The sequence below is a fragment of the Dipodomys spectabilis genome, unplaced genomic scaffold, assembly GCF_019054845.1.
Source record: "Dipodomys spectabilis isolate Male_0828 unplaced genomic scaffold, ASM1905484v1 ptg000045l, whole genome shotgun sequence".
NCBI lineage: Eukaryota > Metazoa > Chordata > Mammalia > Rodentia > Heteromyidae > Dipodomys > Dipodomys spectabilis.
Genome location: NW_024870722.1, coordinates 5,748,097 through 5,774,690, shown reverse-complemented (window position 1 = coordinate 5,774,690; position 26,594 = coordinate 5,748,097). Strand labels below are relative to the sequence as shown.

The 26,594-nt window shown below is 40.3% G+C and overlaps 1 protein-coding gene across 1 annotated transcript in view; it reads left to right on the top strand.

Moving 5' to 3' along the window:
* The window catches only part of Kif13a (kinesin family member 13A), a 160,056-nt gene extending 133,687 nt beyond the window's left edge, over window positions 1-26,369 (top strand). The window contains 16 exon segments of the mRNA XM_042678512.1: window positions 845-977; window positions 1,364-1,510; window positions 4,673-4,711; window positions 6,532-6,631; window positions 7,894-8,020; window positions 9,973-10,028; window positions 11,097-11,221; window positions 11,483-11,659; window positions 12,374-12,619; window positions 13,758-13,835; window positions 17,241-17,288; window positions 18,350-18,461; window positions 20,059-20,210; window positions 20,789-20,893; window positions 24,870-25,667; window positions 25,669-26,369. Of these exon segments, the coding sequence (XP_042534446.1) occupies window positions 845-977; window positions 1,364-1,510; window positions 4,673-4,711; window positions 6,532-6,631; window positions 7,894-8,020; window positions 9,973-10,028; window positions 11,097-11,221; window positions 11,483-11,659; window positions 12,374-12,619; window positions 13,758-13,835; window positions 17,241-17,288; window positions 18,350-18,461; window positions 20,059-20,210; window positions 20,789-20,893; window positions 24,870-25,667; window positions 25,669-25,707 (2,482 nt within the window). The 3' untranslated portion in view covers window positions 25,708-26,369.
* The last annotated feature ends 225 nt before the right edge of the window (window positions 26,370-26,594 follow it).

Sequence of the window (26,594 nt, the reverse complement as noted above, 5' to 3'; positions counted from 1 at the left end):
TCCTCTAACCTCTGCTTTCCATGTGCTGGGATTACAGATGGGCAATTCTAGGCATCATCTAGGGAAATATTTTTTTTTGTTTTTTGTCAGTAGTGGGGCTTGTAGGGAAATATTTTTATGATTTAGACATGGTCACAGATTTGCAGAGAGGCCACAGAAAGCTCTGACCATAGAGGAAAACATTCTTGTTAGACTTCAATACCATTCAAAGCTTAGCTTATTAAAAGGCATCACTATGAACATACATGGGCAGGCTACTGTCTGGAAGAAAGCTGGATCGTTTGTTGTGAAGTTCATCATTTGCCTCTTCATTGAGCCAACAATCCCACATGTAGGTATTTACCCAAGAGAAAGGAAACCTGAAGTACGTCCTTACAGTTGTACATGAATATTCATGGCAACTTTGTAGTACCTCGAAATTAAACAACCAGGAGGCCTTCAGTGGACAAATGAACACATTGTCATATTACTCATACAGTAGAATATTTTGGCAGCATTAGTAAAGGACAGTTTACAGATTTGTGTGGATCTCAAAACCATTATGCCAAATAAGAGAAGCCAGTCACGAATTTATACTGCATAATTCCATTGATAGGAAAGCAGGTGGAGATAATCTATAAGAAATGCCAAGCTGCTACAGGAATGTGGGGACTGGAACAGTAGTAGACACTAGCAAACTTTTAAGTCTATACCCTAGGGATGTTTGAGAGTTAAATGTGTTTGTGTGATAAAGCTGACATGGGCCTAGAGCATAGTAAATGCTCCGTAAATGATAGCTTGCCACTTCTTTAATCGTGTCCCTGGGTGACCTACCTTTGCTGCTTGTGGGGATGTGTTTTTGCAGGTGGAATGAAGTCACTCGAAGAATAGAAATGTGGATTTCCATACTAGAGTTGAATGAGTTGGGGGAATACACTGCAGTGGAACTTCATCAAGCAAAAGATGTCAACACAGGCGGCATCTTTCAGCTTAGACAGGTACTAAGATTGTTTTTCTCTTTGCCTGTTATTATTATTATTATTTTGCCAGTCCTGAGGTTTGAACTCAGGCCTGGTTACTGTCCAGGCCTGAATTGTTGGTGTTTTTTTTGTGGCTCCAAGCTAGCATTCTAATATACTTAAGCCACAGCTCCACTCCCGGTTTTCTGATTGTTAATTGGAGATAAGAGTCACAAACTTTCCTGCTTGGGCTGGCTTCAAACTGCGATCCTCAGATCTCAGCCTCCTGAGTAGCTAAGACTATACGTGCGGGACACCAGAGCCTGGCCTAGAATTTTTCTAATTATTTGAGTTTCTGTTCCCTAATTCTTTACCTTTCCCTTCTTCCCTTCCCATATTCCTGACCTCCCTATCCCACCTTGCAGGGTCACTCACGTCGAGTACAAGTCACAGTACAGCCTGTACAGCATTCAGGGACATTGCCACTCATGGTTGAAGCCATATTGTCAGTATCCATTGGCTGTGTAACTGCCAGGTCCACCAAACTCCAAAGAGGGCTGGACAGTTACCAGGTAAGATAGATTTAAAATAGTACTAACAAAGATTGGGAGCTGGCAGGTGGCTCAGTGGTAGAACTCTTGTTTTGTAGCCTTGAGGCCCTGGGTTCCATTCCTTACACTTGGAACAGTAAGAAAGATGGGATGATGCAGAAGGGGGGAAATGAATGACCCATAATGGGACCTATTTAGGGAGATTAAAAAACTCCTTGTCCTGGCTCCTTTCTTCTCCCAGTTCACATTTCCATTCATTGCCTTTCTTTCTAGATTTAAAATATTATGTTTGCCTAGTTCTAATTAGTAGTAATTTTATTTATAAAGATACTGATGAAAGCTAGACAGGTTTTATTTTATAGCTAGCCCAAACTGTTGGATATTTGGTGTTGCTGCCTAGCCTCAACTTACTTTTATTAATACCATACCTAATGATAACACCATAAACTAAATCATGATTTTTGCTGGCTAATTGAAAGAGTTCTTGTTTTCTTGTCTAAAATGATGACATAAATGTAGTAATTCTCGGAGGTTCTTTTCTGCAGTAAAACATTGTATGTAGCTTAAGAAGTTTTTGCTGTTTGATAGAACAGTTTATATATCTTAAACAGTGACCTTTACAGAATGAGTTCCATCACTTGGCTAAACATTCTTTTTTTAGTGTACTCTTTTTTAAATTGTAATGAGCCACTTAATTGCAAGCTTTACTGCTTTTTTTTTTTTAACAAGCAGTCTGTCTTCGTGATCACTTTCATCCATTAAATCTTCATCTCCTAAATCTTATCTTCATATTTAAAAAAATAAAAAGATGAAATCCCCTAAGAATTGACTTTCATGGGATTGGTGAGACCTCTTCTGGACTCCTTGAGGATAAACTCTAGTTATGAACTTCATCCCCACCCTTACCTGCCTAATGGGCATCGTGAGCTTCACTAGATGTGAGTTCAGACAGGAAAGAATCGTGGTTTAATCCTGCGCCCTTGCTGCCCTGCCCTGTGTGATAGGAGCACTCTCCCTGCTTTGCTTTGCCCTGCCTGGCGTTGTCTTGCCTTGCCTGCAGGGAGAAAACATTTCTCCCGTATTTCTCTCTGGAGTCCAGGCAGGAGCTCAGCCAATCCTGAGAATGGTCCATCTCTCCCTGTTTTTCTTTGGGCTTCCTGGTGTTCGGGAAGACCTTTCCTCAAAGCTAAACGTCAGTGCACAAACTCTTGAGCTGTCAGGAAGGTGTAGCTTTGTCAGGCAAACCCTTCCTCTCCTAGGTTCAAATTCTCTCCAGCTCTCCGAACCCACACACTTCTTTCCAGGTATGAAGGCCACCCTAGCCAAGGTCCGGTTTGCATAGGACACTTTTCCACCAGACTTCTTGTGTTGGTCACAGTCTGTGATTGGGGAATTGGGTTGTAAGGATTTTCATCCCAGTTCAGGCCTTCCCTGGCCTACGGCTTCCCCGGTAGCCTCAGGATTTGGTAGGAAGAGCTGACATTGGACTTGGAGCGGGAGGCCTGCAGTCTTTATCAGGTTCATTTCTACCAAGTCATGATTTTTGCTGGGTATTTTAAACTTAGGATTGTTTTTTTTTTTTTTCTTGTCCAAAATGATGAGATAAACTTAGTAACTCTCAGAGGTTCCTTTTTGTAGTAAAACATTGTGGCTTAAGAAGTTTTTGCTGTTTGATAAAGCAATTTATATATCTGAACCAGTGACCTTTACAGAATGTGTTCTGTCACTTAGCTGAAAGTTCTTTCTTCGTGTACCTATTGATTATTTGCATTCCTTCAACAGCCATACGTCCAGTTAAAATAAATTTTTGTCAAAGCATGGATTTTGAACTATTGATCTTTTTCCAGTGCTATATGCAATCTTAAGAGCAGAGTATCAGGGCTGGGAGGTTGCTCAGTGGTAGAACATGTGCCTAGTTAGCAAGTATGAGGACTCTGCCTTCGCTCCTTAGCTTTGTAAAACAAAAAAAATTGAGTCCCAGCCAATACCAGCCCCACAAATGGAAACTGTGACAGTTTCCAAGGTTTTTAATCCATCCCCTTGGCTGCTGTGCTTAAGGTAATGTCTACAAACTTTCCGTTGTTGTTGACACAGTTCTTTAGAATTTCGCTAAAGCAATAGCCAAAACCAATACAAAATATTCTTGTTTCACAACAGTTCTACATCACAGAAGCTTGGGCTAGTCTTTAGTTGGTGAAAGTACTTTCCTGATCTAGAAATTTGTGGTATAGTAGAGCTATTTCTTTAACTCCTAGGGAACCTTACTTCAAAGATAAATTAGTTCAGGATTATGTTTGTATTTAATAAATTAGTCACATAACTGATAGTAATAATTACCAGACTCTTAAAAAAAATCTTATTTCTAAAGAAAATTGTCTCAGTTAAAATTCCTGTCAGTATGTTACTTTTTTTTTTTTGCCAGAATTGTTACTTTATCATGAAATGTTGCCGTGTTTTTAACATTTCTCAACTAAACTGTTATTTGGCCCCCAGGATAGAAGGGAGTTCTTTCTTTCTTTCTTTTTTATTGCAAGAGAGCTGTACAGGACTTGGGTGATCTGATTTCATTCAGGTGTGGTGATTTTAGGGCAATAACCCGTAAGGTTGGCGACTAAGGGCTTTCCTTCCATCCTGGTTGTCCTCTAGTGTGTGAACCTTGATTAAATCACTGTATCCTGGAGGGCCTCTGTTGCTGCCTAGCCAAAGCCAAAGTTGGGCAAGAGAATCTCTGAAGTCCTTGTAGGCATTGTTTTCTATGTTCTTAAGCCCATTCCCCATCTCACAGTCTACCTACAAATGATATTTATCTATAGCCTACCTATACATATTACCTAATTGTCTTACAACAGTGGCAGAAGTCCTAACTAAGGCTGTGGATTTCTTTCCCTGTCTTAGTTTCAATATAACTGCTTTCCTTAAAACAGTTTGTTAGGGATGGAGTTGTATGTAGCTCAGTATAGAAAGAATGCCTGGCATAGACAAGTTTCTGGGTTCCATTACCAGCACTGTTAACTTTACATGACAGAGTGAATAAATCCATTCAACTTTTGGAATTTTGTTGAAATGTTTTATTATGCCAATTTCATGTGACTTGCCCATTGTGATGTGTATTAGAGAATTATTTCCCATGTGCTGTTGGAGAAACAAAATGCATGTCCTTTGTGTTTATTTTTTTCCTACCAGAGAAATGATGAGGATGGTGATGATATGGATAGTTATCAGGTATTGCTACTGCTGTCAATCCTGTGGCATGGGGCACAGCTATTGCTAATTGCCAGCATTTGCAAAAGCAGAGGCCAGGGAGGAGGAAAGTGGCTTAGAGAGCAAGAATGTGCAGTTTTGCCCGTGCTTTTGAATTGCTTCATATGTAATCAAATGTACAATACTATGTCTGTTGTTTTTCCTCTCTGTTTTCAGAATTTATAACCAGATACTGCATTTTTTCCTCTGCGATCTGAAATTATTAGCTTGTAAAGCCTTGCTAAGCAAGATCATTATCACTATATTAAAAGTACTGCTCCTAAAAAAATTTACATAGTTTTCCATCCATAATCTTTAGATTCTTATCTTTCCTATGCTAAACTGTACTTTGCTTCTTATACGCAAGAAATTAGTGTTGTTCTAAAATACCATTTAACTTTAAAACACTTACTGGGCAGGAAACTTAGAGGCATTTTATGCACATAGCTTTCTTTTGTTTAGCTAGTTTTCTCCTTTCATTAGGGAAAAGGTTAGTTCTCCATAAGTTATAGAATTTAAATCTCAGCCTTTTCTTGTTGGAAATGTAGAGAAAAAAGATATGTGCAGCTATAAAAGGGTTAGCACTGACTAGCCTGATAGCATGCATGATCAAACCAGTGAACTGAGATGGTTTCTGTCTTTGATTCCCAGTCTTTGTACTGCTTCTCCACACAAATTCAGAAGATATTTCCCCAGTTGTGCCTTCCAGTATATAAAATATGGGTCCATTGCTAGGCACCAGTGGCTCACACCTTTCATCCTGGCTCCTCAGAAGGCTGAGATCTGAAGGGTTGAAATTCCTGCCAATTTAGGCAGGAAATTACATGAGACTCCATTTCCAAAAAACAAAAAACTCCCAATAGTATGAAGCTGCAGTGGAGATCTGGCTCATGTGGTAGAATGCCTGAGCAAGGACATTGAGTTCAAATCCTGCTGTCTGCCCCACCCCACCCCACAAAAAAAGTGGGAACATTATAGAAATAGCATTAGAAGTTCCTAGTGTCTAGCCTTAGTATAATGTCTTTACCATTAGACTAGCATTAAGCCAATGAGCATTTTTGAATAAAACTGGAGACTTTTCTTTCCTTGCTCATAATTTTACGTAGAAAGGAAAGAAGCAAATGCAAACAAACCTTAGGGGAAAGGTCAGTGTTCCCTGGGATGTCAGCAGTGCCATTGACTAACGTCTTTTGGCTTTTTGCGTGCTTCCTGCCATGTCATGCACATCCAAGTTCATGGCTGCTTCGGGAATTTCTTCAAGCATGGCTGAATGCATGTTGGGTTTTTGCATGGGAGACTGTTGTTTAGTCTCATGGTGACATTTGGATGTAAAATCTTTGGAGAAAGTTCAAAAGCTTCTCTGCTGACCTATTCTTTCCATTTCAGAAAATACATGTTACTAGGCCACTGAACTGTGAAATAAATGCCTGTCCTCCTCTATCTGTTTGATATGTTATAGGTGGTCTTCCTGTTTAAAATTGTACATCTTTCAATCAGTAGCTGCCATTTAAGTACAATGCATGAACTTAGCCTAAAAATCATGCGATCCCTGGTATCAGCTGAGCTTGTCTTGCTTTAAAAAGGCTAATTATTATCCTTGTAGAGATCTGATTTCTGGGGACCCAAATCCTTGATCAGCATGTGGTGCTACTGAGTCCCCTGCTTTCCTGCACATTAATCACACACCAGTGTTCAATGGCCTTTCCTAATGGAAAGTTTGCTAATCAATTTAGACTTTTGTTTTTTAAAGAAAATAGGTGTCTAGCATCTTACAGACGAATGTTTTCTGCCCATGTTGCCAGGAAGAAGATTTAAACTGCGTGAGAGAGAGGTGGTCAGATGCACTCATTAAACGGAGAGAATACTTAGATGAACAGATTAAAAAAGTCAACAACAAAAAAGGTATGTGAAATGTAAGCTAATAATTTTCTTTTAAGATATATGAGGTTAAATGCTCTGGGAATAGTCTTTTCATTTCTATTCACTGGTAGTAGATTCCTTTCTTTCCTTCGTTAGACAGTACCATCTTAGTTGAACTTGAAACCATTAAAGACATTACTGAACCAAATTATACCTTTCTATTAAGAAGTCTCTGAATGGTATAACTTTTCATATAACTATGAGTGTGTCAAAAAGCTGTGACATTAAATGTCCAGCTCAATTGTGTTTCAGTGATCACAAATGTGGTCATTACCAGTGTGCTGGTATACAGAATGTCAGCGTGCATGAACACCATCTAGACCACATGGTGCCTTATTCCTGTCGGGCAGTGTGGCTCTGTAGTTGTACTCTCTGCCCCTAAGGGTACCCATTTGCTTACTATGCACTTGGATCCTGTAGTAGAAATATGTCCTTCAAATTTTTGTCTCAGTCCAGTTCAGTTGATATGTACTTGTAATCACAGCATTTGGGATATAAAGGCTAGATGATCTGGAGTTCAAGACCAGCCTGGGCTACATAGTAAGACCCTGTCTCAAAAGAATCCTATCACTCATCCTGACTTCATTGTCCTTGTGGTTGATTCTACATCAATAAACACATTATGGCTGTTAATTCATTTCTTGAAGAAGTGTGGTGTTGACTCATATGCATATTGTGATCATGAAAACCCATCGCTAGTATCCCCAGGGAGTCCCAGAATTCAATTACAGACATGAAAATTTTAAGAATGTATCAAATAAAATCCTTTTCCTAATAAGCATGAAGGGAGCATAAAAAGTTTTTTGGAATAAAACAAACATATGTTTTAAAAATTAAAATTGTGACATGGTATATTATTTTATGATGTCCAGTCCATTATTTTACTTAATCATAACACCATGTGACAGAGCAGAAATGACTTGAATTCCTGTTTGACAGATTAGGAAACAGACTCATCTGTTGAACAACTTCCCCAAATCTTAGCACTGGTCACATGATCTAAGATTTGTCATTGCTGTTCCAGTGCTCTTTCTACTGTTTCTGGCTTATACTGCCTGAAGCGGCTGTCATAGCCTTTCCAGGCCTGGATGTTCATGCTTGCCTTTGAAGCCTCCATCCATTTTGGGGACATAGTGGATGTCTAGGCCTTTTTGGTTATCACAGGGTGAAGATCTACTTATTTTTAACTTTAGGGATTGTGCTTCCCGTCTCATTCTCATTCATCTCTTCATTTTCTTCTGCAGAGAAAACAGAGGATGATGTGGAACGGGAAGCTCGGCTTGTGGAGCAGTGGGTGGGACTGACGGAGGAAAGGAATGCTGTGTTGGTACCAGCCCCAGGCAGTGGGATCCCTGGGGCTCCTGCTGACTGGTAAGGCTGCCCTCTCCTGCATGCCTGGCAGGGTGGGATCTACTACCTGCCTGATAGAGCCATGCAGGTGGCTTTCCGTGACTGGCCCAGGAAATGCCATCTCTAGTACTCCTTTGTCATTACATCTTCGAATCACTGCCAACTTCCTTCAGAGGAAGGAATCAAATACTATACTGCTCTGTTGTTCTGAATAGCAACTTGAACATTTTCTGATCTGTAGAAATTCTCTCATTTTGGCTTGAGAAGGTTTCTAGGGTATACTTGAAGAGAGCAAAAGAGATGTTACTCGCTCTAGTACCTGCTTAGTTTGGCAACTGACTTAAACATTTTAGCACTACATGATCAATCAGTTGATTAGTCAGTCCTAGACATGTTAATAGAAATAGCCTGGTTTGATAGCAGCGTCTGGAGTAAAGTAGATCTGGATTTAATTTCTTGCTTCTTTCATGTTGATTCAACTGCAGTTGCTTCAGCCTTTCTCATTCTTACTGCAGAAAACGCCCTGAGCGTGTTTGCTAGTTTTATTTACGTTGTGTTTCTTTGTTTTTCTGTGGTGCTAGTGATGGAATCTGGAACCTTGCACATGCTAGGCAAGCACTTTATTGCTGAGCTACATCTCCAGCTTTTGTCCTAAGCATTTAAGAGAAAAATTCAAGATTCCCTTTGAACACAGAGGGTGTGTGGCCACATAGACTTCTTTGGATAGACATAGAAACAGTCTCTATTGGTAAATGGAATGTAATTGATTTTAATAGTCTCCTTTAGAGAGTAGAGAATCTAAATTTGTAAACACACAATTTGTAAGCCGCTGTTCATCCTTGACATTTGTCCTTGTGTGCTGAATCCTGCAAGCCACCCACTGCCACTTCCTATGCACAATGAGCTCATTCCTAGCCTTGTGCTGTTCCTCGGCGCTCGCTCCAGATAGTCCTCACCTGATTCTCACACGATGTTTTTTTCAAACTGCAGATCATCTGCAGGGTTTGGATAATGTAGTCCTGGATCCCACCTTGTTATTCTGATTCAGAAAGGGAAAGAAGGCCTGAGACTCTTCATCTTAAGAGATGAAAGTGGGGCTGGGAAGGTGGCTCAGTGGTTGAGCGCTTGCCTTGCATGCATGAGGCCCTGGATTCAATTCCTCAGCACCATATAAGCAGAAAAATCCACACGTGGCGCTGTGGCTCAAGTGGTAGAGCGCTAGCCTTGAGCTGAAGAGCTGAGGGACAGCGCCCAGGTCCAGAGTTCAGGCCCATGACCGACGAGGGGGGGGGCCAGGGGAGTGATTTCTGCTGTAGCTGGGCCAGTTTAGACAGTACACTGCTTAGTCCCACCCCACACAATTTATAATTCTCATCTCATCCAAGCTTATTGCATAATGTCACTTCTGTTTACTTCCTCTAGGCTCTGAGCTAATCTACTATCTCTAACACCACCACAACCCTTGTTTCATCACTAAAATTGCTATTAATAGTAGTATAGCTATTATTATTACACTACTGAGGACTGAACCCAAGGCCTTGCTCACGCTAGGACAGTACTCTGTCACTTAAGCCACACTCACAACCCTTTTATTTCTATTTTGCTTTTGAAACAGGGACTGTCAGAACCTTTGGCTAGCTACCTTGAAACTCGCCATCCTCCTCCCTCTACATCCCAAGTAGCTGGGATTACAGCTGGGATTATACCACCATGCCTGGCTTCACAAAAATTATTTTGAGCAAGGCTTTAATCTTTGCTTCAAGTAATTATGGGTAATTCATATTGACTGGCAGGTTTTTAATGTGTATATGTGACATAGTTTCCATGATTTGTGTTAACAGAGAAGTAAAATGTGAACATACTTCATGAAAAGGGCCTGTATCTCCCCAGTGGTTTTCTGCTTCCATGGTTGTGTGTTGTTTTATTATCCCAGTAAGATATAAAATATTTCTAAATTTTGTCATTCAATTTAGGATCCCACCTCCTGGCATGGAAACTCACATACCAGTTCTCTTCCTTGATTTGAATGGTGAGTAGGTACTTAACATTCCAGGGATTGTTACACTTAATTAAGATTTATCATCCATTTGCTCACATTTTTATTGATAAATCACTTGTAATTACTCTTATGCCACATAGAGATGACATTTTTGTTTCAACCAAAAATATATACGCATGACATGTAGAATCACAGAAGAAGGGATGCGGTTGTTTAATCAAAGTATGAGAGCACCTAGGGAGATTGAGAGAAGTATATAGTTGTTTTGGAATATTAATAGGCATAGTTATTACTTGGAAAAGTAATCACCTTCAGATATTCTGACTCAGCCTTGGCAATGGCCTAGGAAGCTGCATTCTGACTAATGTCTTTTGCTACTCAAACCCAATAATTTTGATGCTAGAAATGATCACAGTGTAACCTTGCCTTATGTGTTCTTGGACTAGGGGGCATGGCTCAAGTTGTACAGCATTTGCTGAGCATATGCTGATCCTTAGGTTCAATCCCTAGCACCATAAGAAAGAGAAAAGGAAAGAAAAAGACCAGCAAAATTCTAATTGTTTTAAGAGCACAAATGGAAGCCAGGCACCTGTTATCCTTGCTACTCAGGAGGCGAAAATCTGAGGATAGATGGACAAAGCCAGCCAAGGCAGAAAAGTCCTTAAGACTCCATCTCCAGTTGACCAGCAAAATGCAGACAAGAGTTGTGCTGCTCAAGTGATAGAGCGCCAGCCATAAACAAGCAAGCCAAGGAGAGCACAGAGCCCTGAGTTCAAGCCCTAGCAGTGGCACACACCAAAAATAGTAGTAACTGAAAATAAATAAAAAATGAAAGCTACCCTGACTCTTGGAGTATCTATTTCAACTGCAAGATAAGTAATGGGGGGGGGGGGGGAGTTAGGAATGTGTTACATGTAAACTTCATCTGTTAAAAAACATATTTTTGGTTGACATGCAGTTTAGCCTATCCCAGCCCCTGAGTTTGACCCCAGCACCTTTTAATTATAGGGGAAGGTGGGTGTGTATCTTTTTAAATGTTGTTACTTCAAAACTAACTTTATCCCCTACTCTTTTATTTTGTGCCTTGACCTTGATTAGCGGATGACCTCAGTGCCAATGAACAGCTTGTTGGTCCCCATGCATCAGGTGTGAACTCCATCTTGCCCAAGGAACATGGCAGCCAGTTTTTCTACCTGCCTATCATAAAGCATAGTGATGACGAGGTAATTCCTCCCCAGGACTCTCCTACAGGGCTTCAGATTAACACATAAGTTCCGTGGGCCTGCCCTCCTGTGAAACCACTATAGTTTGCTTTGGGAAAGAAGGTTAGAGTCCTAAAAAGAAAATTTAAAAATAAAATAAAGAAAACTTTATGTGCTGTCACTCAAACTAGATGAGGAAGGCTGGCTCTTGGGTGACATTGAGTTAATTTATAAACAGCTGAGTCATCTCTTTCCATCTCCCCATCCTTCTCCCACTCCCAGGTTTCAGCCACAGCCTCCTGGGACTCTTCGGTGCACGACTCTGTTCACTTGAATAGAGTCACACCCCAGAACGAGAGGATTTATCTTATCGTGAAGACCACAGTCCAACTCAGTCACCCGGCCGCCATGGAGTTAGTATTACGAAAGCGGATTGCAGCCAATATTTACAACAAACAGGTAGTAATGGGGACCAGCTCTGCCATTATGTCTTTCAGACTACAGATTTCTTCTTGTCTCTCATACATTCATGTTCTGTGGCACTAATTTATCAGAGAATGTGCAGAATGGAGCCTTGCTGGCTGAGTTGGGAGGCTTTGCTCATTATCTGAGATAATAGGGCAAGAGAGGCAAATGTCATCCCCAAAAGACATGTCCACTTTGATATGAAACCCATAATTCTAGGTGACACTGGCTGTGACATTTCCTTGTTTGAAAAGTGGAAACACTGAAAGTGGAGAGGTTAAGTACCAGGTACAATCAGGTTAGTGACAGACACAGACAGAACCAAACACAGACTCCAAAGAAATCCCTATCCTTGCCAGATTGCATCTGAGAGGTACTGTCAACACCCCCCCACCCCCGCCCCTGTGTTGTTCAGCTGGTCTCCAGAAGGACTGGTGAAACCCGGAAAGGCAAAGCCAGTCTGCAGAGGGGAGAAAGCACCCTTAGAAACCTGAATGTCCCATATGTTCTGTAAACTAGTCCCCACACAAGACTTGGCCGTTATCATCCATCTGGAAAGGAGACAGAGAGTCTCAAGTTCAATTTGTTTGCCTGTTTCACCGAATCTTATATATGACTCTCTATGAAGAACTGTGGTCATTTATAAAATGCTGTTACAGTTTGTAAACTTAGATTTGTCACGTAACTTAACCCAGTTTTCCTTTTCAGAGTTTTACCCAGAGTTTGAAGAGGAGGATATCATTGAAGAACATATTCTATTCCTGCGGTGTAACTTATGAAATAGTTTCCAATATACCAAAGGCAACCGAGGAGATTGAGGACCGGGAAACGCTGGCTCTCCTGGCAGCACGGAGTGAAAACGAGGGCACGTTAGATGGAGAGACATACATTGAGAAATACACACGGGGCGTGCTGCATGTGGAGAACATTCTGAGCCTTGAACGGCTCCGACAGGCAAGTGACTGACTAGAGGGCCTGAAGGTTGTAATCACCAGCTTTCCCCCGACATTGGACAAAGATGAATTTGTTCACCAGTCATCTCTCTTAAGTCATGCAGAAAAGGAGAACTTGAAAAGTGATTTGTTGAAAAAAATCATTCCAAAAATAAAAACAATAAAGAACACTTACTGAGTACTTCCTTTTTGAAAGGGGCTGTGCCTCAGTACTTTAGATTCATTGTTTCATTCAATGATCAACAGGAATGTACTGTTGCAATGAGACAATTCAGGCTAAGGGCAGTTAGCCAACTTGCTCAGGTTTTACAATTAGGGCAGGTGAAAACCCACATAGATTTACCATGTATTTAACCATGTATATTCCCTAGCCCTCTAATGTTTGCACTCAGGTTAACTTTAGAGATAATCCATTAAGGTGGAAATTATAACACACAGTATCGGGGCTATAAGACTAGCTATGCCCTTCAGTAACACTCCCCTGTGGTGCAGGAGTTTGCGTGACAGATAGTGAGTATTGACTCATAGGAGTGCATCAGTCACCAAAATCTTCTCCTAATGGAAATCCTACCAGAATAGATACACAAGTAAAACCCACATAACATTCATTTCCTCTGCCTATTTGCTTGAGAAAATAATTCCCAACATAGATCTGTCTTTTGCTAAGAAGCTTTCTTGGCTTGTTTTTGAAGTATGTTTTTGATTGTGGCGGGGGGGGGGGGGGCGGGGAGAATGTGGAGGAGCTGTTGGCTTGGCTCATGCCTGTAATCCTAGCTACTCAGGGGGCTGAGATCTGAGGATTGTCATTCTAAGCCAGCCTGGGCAGGAAAGTCCATGAAACTGTTAACCTCCAATTAACTACCTAAAACACAAGAGTGAGAAGAGCCATGGCTCAGGTGGCATAGCATGAGTTTAATTAAAAAAAGCTCAGGGATAGTGTACAGGCACTGAGTTCAACCCTGAGGACTGGCACACATACAGAAAAATCAGTCACATTAAGATTTGTGTCTTATAAATAGGTATTTTTGTAGGTATATGCATTATTGACGTGATTTATAAATATTCTACAAATAAACATCTTCCTCTTGAAGTCAGATAAGAAAATAATAAGTATTATGTTGAAATTATTATGTTTACAGGCTGTCACAGTCAAAGAAGCACTTTCCACCAAGGCTCGGCACATTCGGAGGAGCCTCAGCACACCAAATGTTCACAATGTAAGTACAGCACCTTGTACAGCAAATGTGCAAGTACACCTGCTTTTACATGTGCTGTCTCAGACTGTGGGATGGGAGACCTTAGAGGGATGTGATGTTGATATTGACTCAGTGGGAATAATACACATGGAGCTAAGTAGAGTCGGCAACCCAGTGTCCAGCCTACTTTTCTGTGTCCCTGAAGATGTAACCATTTTATTGTGGTTATGACCTTTTTTAGAAAATTGAGTGGGAAAGATTTATATTTTAGATACTCATACAAGAATAAGGTTAAAAGATTTTAAAGCTAGACAGGTAACCAACCTCTTATGTAAGCAAAACTTAAACTTTACCTCTATAGTTATAAACTTTTTCTTCATAAACAAAACAACTACATTCTGAAGCCAATAAATTAAAGCTAGGAAGTAATAAAATTGAATCAAAATAGGAATTAAAAGGGAGCATACAACCTAATATATGTTATATTCATATCTGAAAGAAAAATTGTTTTAAGCTAAAAAATACTAGAATATTTCGAGGAAAGAATGAAGTAAATATTACAACAGAAACACACTAAATCCAAATAATATTTGAACATAGCTGAAGTAAAAGAACCAACAACGCTAAAAAGCAGATTGTCTGAAAAGACTAGTGACTGACTTTTAGTTTAGATTGATTGGAGAGTAAAAGATAATAGGCAAAAAAGAGCAGATAAGAATATTATTGGGAATATAAGGAAGTATTGCTATAGAAATAATAGACACTGAGACAGGTGAGTGAACCATGAATGCCATGCAATTACATGTAAAAGTTTAAACAAGATGGAAATTTCCTGCAAAAATTCCATCAGAAAGAAACAGGAACACAATTACTGCACACATACAAAAAGGCCTTATATAATGACTTTGTTCATTGATGGAAACGTATCAAATCAAAAACTTAACATATAAGTGTAAACTTACTACAAACTCCCAGCAGATTTTGGAGGATTTTATGAGTTTACCCTAAAATTTCTATGGAAAAGCAGAGTTGAAAGCATACATATTTTATCTACAGGCCAGATATTCTGTGCCCTAGATGTGTGTAGTCTACAAGTTCTTTTGGTGAGGTTTTTTTTTGTTGTTTTGTTTTGTGTTTTGTTTTCACTCAAGGCTTGCTAGCACTCTTACTACTTTGAGCCACAGCTGCACTTCTGGTTTTCTGAGGTTAACTGGAGATAAGAGTCTCATGGACTTTCCTGCCCAGGCTGGCTTTGAACCTTGGTCCTCAGATCTCAGCCTCAGTGCTATCATTACAGGCAGCCACTAGCACTGGCTAGAGATTCTTATTGATACACAAATTATATAGATCTAAAAAATATAGGCTTAGCTCCGAGGATCATTGTTTGAAACGAGCCCAAGCAAGAAAGTTTGTGAGACTCTTCAGTTAACAAAAAGCCAGAAGTGGAACTGTGACAAGTAGTAGAGTGCTAACACTGAGCAAAAAAGCTCAAGGACAATACCCCCGCCAAGGCCCAGAACCAGCAACCCCCTTCCCCCAATTAAAAGAAAAAGTAAATAAAACTAAAGGCTACTACTTTGAAGAATGCATCCAGAGTGGTGCTTAGAGACAGGGTAAAACAATTATTTCATCATATTTTTGTCTTTTTTCTTTTTGTTTTGGTCAGTCGTGGGGCTTGAACTCTGGACCTGAGCGCTGACTCTCAGCTCTTCAAGGCTAGCGCTCTACCACTTGAGCTATGGTGCCACTTCCAGTTTTCTAGTGGTTTACTGGAGATAAGAATTTCATGCACTAGGGGTTGGGAGGGTAGCTCAGTGGTAGAGTGCTTGCCTTGCATGCATGAGGCCCTGGGTTCGATTCCTCAGCACCACATAAGCAAAAAGAAAAAAGCCGGAAGTGGTGCTGTGGCTCAAGTGGTAGAGCGCTAGCCTTGACCTAAAGAGCTGAGGGACAGCGCCCAGGCCCAGAGTTCAGGCCCCATGACCGGACCCCCCCCCCCCAAAAAAAAAAAAAAAAGAATTTCATGTACTAAAGCTACCAGCACAACTATATTTATTGCAGCATTATTTACCATAGCTAAGATATGGAACTAACCCAGATGCCCTTCAGTAGATGAATGGATCAAGAAAATGTGGTATATATACACAATGGAATTCTATGCATCCATCAGAAAGAATGACATTGCCCCATTTGTTAGAAGTAGAAAGACTTAGAAAAAATTATATTAAGTGAAGTAAGCCAGGCCCAAAGAAACAATAGGTCCCATGGTTTCCCGTATTTGCAATAACCAGTGTATGTCTGAGTCAAGCAGAAAAGGTTAGATAAGTTGATGTTAGGGAAATGAACCCCAAGATAAGTATTCAAATGTTTTTTTTTCTTTCATGCAATTGTTTCTAACATATTTATAAGATGATTTCTTTGTTGCTTTGTATGTCCCTCCCCCATGGTATAACCTCTGCTTTCACTGTATTTGATGTTGGTATAATTTGTGGAGGAGAAGGGAAAAACAAATCGTTTAAATAGGGATACAGGTGGACCCATTGCAACAAGTCGTTATGTCAAAAAAGGAACTTTGCAACTTTGGTGGGGTGGGGGAGGATCAGGTAGGGGGGAGCAGGCAGGGAGATATGGGAAGGGATGGGAAGGAAAAACAAAGGAGGAGGCAACAATGCTTGATAAGAAATGTACTCGTTATCTTGCCCATGTAATTGTAACCCCTCTGTAAGGTATTTTCACAATTAAAAAAAAAAAAAAGAATTTCATGGACTTTCCTGCTCGGGCTGACTTTGAACTGTGATCCTCAGAGCTCATCCTCCTGAGTAGCTAGGATTACAGGTGTGAGCCACTGGCACCTGGCTTTGTCTTTATTTTTGAGACCAGGTCTCTCTATGTAGCCCAGACTGCCCTTGAGCTCATGGTCTTCCTACCTTAGCCTCCCTATTTCTAGGATTGCAGGTCTATGCCATTATGCTCAACTTCATCATGTTTCATAATTGGAAAAATAATTAGAAGCAGCTTAGATATCCACCAATAGGAAGATGGGACCAAAAATAGTATACTATAGAAGACTATGTAAGGTAGCATTTGTGAGGTATAAAAAGTTGCAGAATAATACTAGTTATTGTTTATGAGCATATTTGCATGTAATTACATAAAATATGCATGGAGGTAATAACTCCCAAGTTGAGGGTGGTAATTATTCCTGGGGAGCTAAGAAAGAAGGAAGAAGATCATACTGGTGTCAGCCATATCTATACTTTATATTTCCTTATATAGAAAGAAAACTGTGGGCTGGGGCTTAAGTTATAGAATACTAGCCCAGCAATTCCAAGGCCCTGCATTCAAACTCTATTATTGCCAAAAGAACAGGAAATAAAATGATGTCAAATATATAACCTATACTGATAAACTGTTCATCTCTTATAGGTTTCTTCTAGTCGACCAGACCTTTCTGGCTTTGAAGAAGATGATAAGGTGTGTACATGTGGGCTGGGTTATCAACAGAACTAAGTTCTTAAGATGGAAATTTGTGCTTAAATTTTTTATGTCCTCCAGACGTTTCAAATCTAGTCATTAGAGACAGCCAACTTGTAAGAAGTTGAAGTAAGGTTGAAATAAGCTTATATAATATACAAGAGGTTTCTCTTCCCAGTACCCTCAATGTCTTGTGTCTATTTGGAATTTTTAAATCTCTTTTAAAACTTCTAAGTTTGAAATCTTTAAGTTTCAATAATCTATGGTATGTAATTATACTTCCAGTTTGTCTGGCAGAGTCCCAGGTTATATTGTTAACCCAGGCAAAATTATGGAATACAACTATTTAATTCTCAAAAGTGTTTCAAGGTGGATGTTGGTGGTGTATGTCTGTAATCCTAGTTAGTCAGGATGCTGAGATCTGAGGATTGTGGTCCAAAGCCAGCCCAGGCAGGAAAGTCCATGAGACTTTTATCCCTAATTAACTACCAGAAAACCAGAAGTGGAGCTGGGCTCAAAGTAGTAGAGCACTAGCCTTGAGTGGGCAGCCCCAAGGAACTGAGTTCAGGCCCTACGACTGACCAAAAAAAAAAAAGTTTCAACTTGGTCTGTAAATTATCCAGTTATCCTAGAAATGTACCAAACTGATCAAATTAACTCCTTATGGGCTAGGTAAAAGTGAATGGGACCACACAGGGTTTCAAAAGTAGACTTCACACATACAGAGAGAACAAGAAAGCAAGAATTACCTTTTCTTAGATAGAGCTAGTTGTCCTGAGGAAAACAGGGAATTACGTGAAAGTGTATACAATATTCATTCATTGAGTGTACTTCTTAAGCCTCTGGTTTGTAAAATATCAATATTTATTCACTGTGGGTGTCCCTTGGCTATGATGGTTATTAATAGTTAGCACTTTTCTATGTGTTTCAAATATTTCATAAGAAAAATAAAGAAGGGCATACACCGCCATTAAAAAAAAAATAGAAGAAAATCGAGTCCTGGCTTCTTTTCTTATTTTAGAGTGATTGCATCACAGTTAACCCATATTTCTCCCCTGTAGGGTTGGCCAGAGAACCAGTTAGACGTGTCTGACTACAGCTCCAGTTACCAAGATGTAGCATGTTATGGAACTTTACCCAGGGATTCACCTCGAAGGAGCAAAGAAGGCAATGGTGAGATTATAATGATTTTTCTTTTAATTACTTAGGAATGGCCTAAAATGTTCACAGATAGTATATACTGTGATAAAAGCTGAAATTCTAGCTAGTTAGATGATCTTAAAATTCACTTACTGGGACTTCTTTTTGTATCCATCATATTGAATAATAGTACTTTTTTTGGGGGGTGGGGGGTTGGGTTTGAACCTGGAGGGCCTCACATAGTAGTCTCTCTGCCACTGGGCTACAGCCTCAGCCCAACAATACAGCACTTTATGTATATAGCTTTAGATTTTCCTAAGTGTTCTTCATTGCAGCCTGTTCTAAGTTTGAAGTCATTTTGAGACATGCAATTCTTACTTCATTTTTTCCTACAAAGGAATATCTACCTCTGTCATGTTTCTGTACTAAAAGGAATGTTGAAGAAAACATGAATCTGGTTCAGAAGTGATGCCAGAAGTGAATTTGATCAGTGACAAAATTACCTAAATACAGCCTCCCAATGTCTGAGGGGACAGCATTCTCTGAAAATGTAAATCAGCTTATACTTTGTATTTTCACCTTCTAAATTTCATTGTTATAAGAACTAAGAAAATAAAGGAGAAAGAAGCCAAACAAGGCAGAGAGAGAGAGACAGAGAGAGACAGAGACAGAGAGAGAGACACACACAGAGAACAAGAAAGCAAGAATTACCTTTTCTTAGATAGAGCTAGTTGTCCTGAGGAAAACAGGGAATTACATGAAAGAGTATATAATATTCATTCATTGAGTGTACTTCTTAAGCCTCTGGTTGATATTTTCAAATGTCAAATCTATATCATCTATCTTATTTCATTTGAAATAAGATAGATGATATAGGAAGCAAAATATCTGACTCTAAGGGCTCAGAATTCAGATTTGGCAAGACAGCATGAACTAAAATTGGCCTGGTAAGTATTACTCAATTTTCAAAAGATGGTAGAAAACTATCACTTCTAGTTTTTCTCACTCTTGCCTTTAGTAATGCTTTATGACTATACAGACTTATCCTTCTTTTTGCCAAAATCCATTTCAATGCTTAACCATTAGGCTATGTATTCCCTGTTCTATAAGACCCTACTGTGTGATGTATTTTAGTCCCCTTTCTATTGCTGTGACAAAATACCTGAGGGTAAACAGAAGAAGAAAGGGTTTATCTTGGCTCTGAGTGCAGAGGTTTCAGGCCAGGGTCAACTGATTCCATTGCTCTGGGCCTGAGGATATCATAGCAGCAGGAATGTGTGGTAGGGGTAGCTCTTCATCTGGTACCACTAAGGAGCAAAAAGAGGGAGAGGAGGGGCCAGAAACAAGAAACTCCTTTTGAAGACAAGTCTCCCAATGACCATCTTCCACCATTTGTTCTCCCATCTCCTAATTCATTCATCTGTGAACTCATCAGTGGATGAAGTTAGCACCCTCATAATCCAATCACTTCCTAACACCACCAGCTGAGGATTGAGCCTTCAACAGAAGAGCCTTTGGAGACATTTTATATCCATACTCTATCAACAGTGGGTTATTGCCCAGCTTCCTGGGTGAAGTGAGAAAAAAAATGCTCTGTATCCATACACTCACACCTCTTTGTCTTTCTCAGGTTGTACATCGGAGAATCCTCATGCCTTAACGGTCAGCCCTTTTAAAGCATTCTCCCCCCAGCCGCCAAAGTTTTTCAAACCCCTAATGCCTGTAAAAGAGGAACATAAGAAAAGGATAGCTCTTGAAGCAAGACCTCTTCTAAGCCAAGAGGTAAATGCCTGGCTAGTTTGTATGGTGTGAAACAGGATGGATTGGTGGTGTCTGCAGAGAATGGCTGTTAGTACTCGCAAGTGAAATGCTGCATGCAGACAAGCACGAGTTTATCACTTTGTGGCCCCTGTTCTTGGATACCTCTTTCTCAAGCACATAGGATGAGGTTGAAGTTTTTGGTGGTGGTTATTTCTGTGGTTTTATTCCTTTGTGTCAGTGGCTTTTCAAAGTACACACACACACACACACACACACACACACACACACACATTTTAACCTTTTAAATGAGAAAGAGATGTCCTCTGGATATTTTGAAAATACTAAAAGCTTTTATTGATTCGTTTTTTAAGGAAAACTTTTTTGTTGTCTTTTGTTTTCTTTCCTTTTTGCCGCCAAATCTGTGTAGTCCTGTCAGATTTCATCAGTAGTTCACAACTCTGGCCTGCAAAACTGGCTGCTGCATTACTCATGTGTAATAGAACTGTTGCATTGCTTGTCTAACATGCATGTACTTAATAGGTGTTTCAGAGGTTGTCATCTTTTGTGTGTGATGCATCTGTGTGTCTTAACCTTTGCAGAGCATGTCTCCATCTCAGGCACATAACCCTGGCTGCATTGTACCCTCAGGAAGCAATGGCAGCAGCATGCCAGTAGAACACAGTAGCAAACGTGAGAAGAAGATTGTAAGTTCTGGAACCATTTCTGTCATAATTGCCTGGTGGTGGGTTTAAAGCCCTTTCACGGACTCTTCCAAATGCTTTAGAAGAAATTAAGACATGTTGAGTCTTTTGCATGAATATGTCTGTGACTTGTGATTTTTTTTTCTTCTAAGTGTTCATTCTATTTTTTTAACACTTATTTTTGCTTAGTATAAGTTTGCTTAGCTAAAAGAAAAAGAAAACACTTTGATGATTCTGGTCTTAACTTAAGAACAGTATAACTAAGAGATCACTTTTGACTAATACTGAAATCTTTCTAATGTGCCTATACATATGACCCAGATTCTGAAGTTAATCTACCTAGAGGAATTGCACTTACTTGGAGTAAGTAAATCATGCATTTAGCTGTGGGTATGTTTGAAAGCTTTTTCTATGTTGCCTGATGCTACTGCCAAGATAATTCTGTAGTTTGTAGCTGCTCGGTAGTTCATTGCCACCCATTACACCATCATCCCTCTAGCACAGGTAACCTTTGTTAGTTAGCTGGTAAAATACATGTCAATCTGTTGTTCTCAGCCTTGCTTTCAGGATGGCTTATCTCTGTTCTATCACCAGTAGGTTGAAACCCTACCTGCAAAACTCCATTCCCTAGTATGTGCTTTTTAAATCAACATATTTGAGATAAAGCTTTTGAGAACAGTTAGGCCAAGCAGTACAAATTATCCATTTATAACCTCATTTGAAAAATTTTGAGAGCCTGTATATTTTTCCGGCCTGGAAGAATTTCCCAATTTTGTCTCAGTTTTCCCTCTTTTGTTGCTTCCTAATGCTTAGAAAAAAAAAATAAAACCAGCCTCAGATGAGAGGAGGCTGCATGGTGTTTATGCCTGCATATGACCTGTGTTAGGCAGAGTGCAGAGGGTTTCATTCCCAGCTAGGTTGTATTAGATCCATCCTCCTTAATGTGAGATCCTTTAACAGCACCAGAATACGCTGCTATTGCTCACCACTGTGTGAACACCAACTACAGCTTAATCCTGACCTGCAGTTAGCTACTTGCCTGCATGGGCTACTAATAGATCTTAAGAAACAGTGTTCCTGAGCCAGGCACTAGTGGCTCCTGCTTGTAATCCCAGCTACTGAGGAGGTTGAGTTTCAAGCTAGCCTGGGCAGACAAGTTCCAGACTCTTTATCTCTGATTAACGATCAAAAAGCCAGAAGTGGAGTTGTATGTAGCTTAAGTGGTAGATGTGGTAGAGCCTTGAGCAAAAAGCTAATGGACAGCACCCAGGCTCTGATCAAGCCCCAGTACCTGCATATCCAGCCACCCCAACCCCCATCCCCACCCCAAAAAAGAAATGATGCTCCTATCATGAAGAAGGCATGTACTATTTTCCCTTTTTTCTGTCCCTCTTTCTGTCCTCTGCTTCTGGGTTCTCCCTGTTCTGTTCAAAGCCTTTGTCCTGGTTTGTGATGGAGAAGAAGATATAAGACCTTCACTTCTTCATCTACCCCCTCATCTCTGTGAATCATAATCAACTCATTTACCTGACCACCTCTTGTCCTGTTGATAAGGACTCAGGGGTAGGCTAGTCAGTTAGCTCTTAAATTGTCTGGGTCTATGTCTGATTGGTTCTGTCTGTTCATTGTCACGACTCTCTTCCCTGATGTGCATAGACATAAAACTTAAACCTATCAGAACAATCCATTTTGGCACAATACATCCAAGGACTGCCAGATGCCCCTCAGAGCTGTGCAGCATATAGGTCACAGTTCACGTACTGGGTCCTGTCATTATTTTCGTTAAATGGCTTAACATAAAACTCAGCTCACCTATAGAGTGTGCGATAGAACCAGGTCCTCTTGACCCAACAAATTTTAAGCAGCAGTTAAATGTTGTAATGAAGTGTACTCTGAAATATACTTTGTAATGAAGTGCGCCCTGAAATACGCTGAGTATGGTTGGATGAAACTCTTTTCTTACTGGGGTCTGACTTGAGAGGGGCACTTCCACTCTCCTTTGAAAGCCGGCTTTCTGAGCACTCCTGTCTCTGCAGCTACTGCCTGTTCTGTTTAAATGACTCCACAGAGAGTCTTCCAGGGTGCTCTGGTAGCATTTAAGTACCTTGTTTGTTTGATCTGAGATTTTATTTTGTCTGTTGGAAGCTTTAATTTTATTTTCACATTATAAGTTTATGTAAACTATTTCTTTCTTTGATCCTAATTCATTTTTTTTCTCTTGCATTCTGGAAAAAACAGACAATCAGTGAGTCAGACTAATGGAAAGAATCTCAATCATTCTTGAGAAGTAGTAATATCCACACACTTTTTGATGTTGTTTTTGCTCTGGTCCTGGGGCTTGAACTCAGGACCTGGGTACTGTCCCTGAACTTTTTTGCTCAACCACTTGAGCCACAGCTCCACTTACAGCTTTTTTTTGGGGGGGGGGAGGGGGTTTGCTTAATTGAAGAGAAGAGTCTCTCCAAAACCAGATGCTGGTGGCTCATGCCTGTAATCCTAGTTACTCAGGAGGCTGAGATCTGAGGATCTCAGGTTGAAGCTGGCCAGGGCAGACATCTATGAGACTCTTATATCCAGTTAACCAGCAAAAAGCTAGAAATTGAGCTGTTGTTTAAGTGGTCGAGTACCAACCTTGAACGAAAAAGCCAAACAAGAGCTCAAGCCCGCCCCCCCCCCCCCCCACATGAACAAATGAAACTTACCATCATTTGTAAACAGCCATCTGCCACATTATGATGGTTGCTGTCTCTCATAGGTCATCCTCCCTTCTCTCCCCACCCCCTTAATGAGTAATGCTTTGGTTCTGCATTTTTACAGTCACTTAGTCCTTACAGTTGTACAGGCAATTTAAATATCTTGTCAAACCAGGTGACCAGTGGGGGAAAAAACCTAAGAACTTCTAAGGTTCTAAGTTGTGCTTCAAATGAGACTTGCAGCCACCCAAGCAGAATTCAGGATTGTTATAAAAGCAAGGGCCCACATCTTTTCTCACTGAGAGAGGGACCATATCTCTTTCAGCTGATCACCAATACTCCAAATGCTCAGGCAATTTTAAAATCAGATTTATAAAGCAATGTTGTAGGCTGGAAGCATAGCTCAAGTGGTGAAGTGCTTGCACTACCACGTGTGAGGCCCTGAGTTTTATACTCAGTAAAAGGCAATGTTTGCATTGATGCTGGTTAATGAGGCTAATTTAAAATAATGAGAAATAACATTTATTTTTATTTGAACATACAATACCACATGTTATACAATGTTTTCTACCAAATGTTTTTAAGCATCATTCATTTTGATAAGAGATTGAGGAGGTAATGACACCCATTTTTGCATAGTTAGCAATCTTTACAAAGTTCCAAAATTTCATAATGGAGAGTTTCATTTAAACTCACTACCTATGTTCCTCATTTTCTAACCAAATGCATGCCCCTCAAAAATATTAATATTTTGCTATGTTACCATATTTAGTGCAATACTGAGAATAAGGGCTGAAACTGTATTCTTTGCCTTTCTGCTATAGCGCGTTTTATGTTACTGTTCCCCCTCATAAAACAGTTCAGAAACTTCTCACAGAGTGCTTTTGCCACCATACCTTGCTTCCAAGGTGAAGATTTCAAGACCAAATGCAGGAATGGCCATTCTGTTTCTAGCTTTCCTTCTGCTCAATGGGAAAAGAGAAAATGTTATGAGTAACCACTGTACTTTAAAACCATTCCTTTTCATAAACCAAAGAAGGTAAAGTTTCTCATTAACCTGGAGTGAGCACAGAAGTGCCTTTGTATTAGATTTTATATTCACAGAGCTCAGAGAATAGAATGCTCATGTCTACAATAGGCAACAAGATTTGATCAGACTTGGAGAAAAAGGGAGAAAAATTGAAGATGTGAGAGTAAGAGCCTTTCATAGTGAAGTAGCTAAAACTTGTCAAAATAATACTGTTTCCACAAAGAGTTAGTAACTGAAGTTTGCTTCATTCCTCTAGGACTCTGAGGAGGAAGAAAATGAGCTGGAAGCTATTAACCGGAAGCTGATAAGTTCCCAGCCTTATGTACCTGTGGAGTTTGCTGACTTCAGTGTTTACAATGCCAGCTTGGAGAACAGGGAATGGTTTTCTTCTAAAGTGGATCTGACAAACTCACGGGTCTTGGAGAAGGAAGTGTCTCGTAGCCCTACCACCAGCAGTATTACCAGTGGCTACTTTTCCCATAGTGCCTCCAATGCCACTCTGTCTGACATGGTGGTCCCTTCTAGCGATAGCTCAGACCAGCTCACCATTCAGATGAAGGAGCCCGACTCCAGTGAACACCCTGGGCCTTCCATTGTGCATGATTTCAGACCATCCTCAAGCAAAGAATTGATGGAGGAAGAAAAAGTCTTGGAAAAGGATAAAATCATTGTGGTGCCACTCAAGGAAAACAGTGCCTTAGCCAAAGGGAACACTTCATCCCAGAGCACCCCTGAGAAAAACTCTAAAGTGATGTGCAGGAATGGTTCACATTCAGAATTAGATGCCTGCCCCAGCAAAAATGGTCAACTGGCCAGAGATTTCTGCCCCAGGGAGGTGACGGTAGAACATACCATGAACATCCTGGAGGATCATTCCTTCACAGAGTTCATGGGTGTGTCAGATGGAAAAGATTTTGATGGTTTGACAGATTCTTCTGCTGGACAGCCATCTGGTAGGAGACACCTACCAAATAAAGCAGACAGTGAGAGTGTCCCAGGTGGGCCACAGGATGCTGGACAGACGCATAACAAGTTAGAGAATAACCAGGTAATACACTTCAGAGGCAGCCCACTGGGTTCTGGGTTCTCAGTGAGCATGTCTAATTGTACACCTACCCCCAGAGGTCCTTCACCACAGTAAACTTTGTAGGAAACACAGGCCCACTAGGGAGCAAGCTCCCTGTCTGTGCAGATCATTCCCTTATGAAGAGCTGATCTGCTTTGGGAACCATGAAATATAGGACCAATAGATTCTTTGAAATTGGCATATGAATCGATGTTGAATTAATATTCAGGTGGCTAAGGATCATTTAATGTCATGTTAATTCTCTGGTGGCTTTGGCCTATCTCCAAATAATGATAGCATCTACCATGAGAATTAATTTGTGTATCCTTTGGTTCCTATATCTTGTTTTACCTTGTATCAGTAAGAAAGAAAAACACTGGACTGGGAGAGTGTAGCTTAGTGGTAGATCATTAGTCCTGGATTCCATTCCCAGCACTAGAAAAGAAAAATCACATCAGCAACTGTAAGAAACAACAGTAATCTGGTGAAAAAGGGTGTTTCAGGAAGGAGTGAGCAGATTTCCTGAGCAATTGAAGTTTGGATTTTGGCTGTTAACCAGATTGGCTTATAATATTGTTTAATTTCCATATTGGAACAAAATAGGTTTTTGCCACAGAAAAAAATGAATTATGTAAACAAGAGATTATCACCTTCTTCTAAGCAATCTGTTCTTAAGCACTGCCATTTCTTTCTATTCACATCCCCCGCGCCCCCCCCCCATTCCTGCCCCCCTTTTTTGGTGGCATTCCTATATAAGTTGTGGGAGAGTCATGGCTTGGCAAAAACACCGAGTAAACCCAACAAGACATAAGCTTGGTGAAGGATGCCATAGTTATGGTACTTCTCCAACCAATGTCTGAGAAACTTACTCATCATAGGTGTGTTCTTTTCATGCTATGCTAGCCTTTAACATGT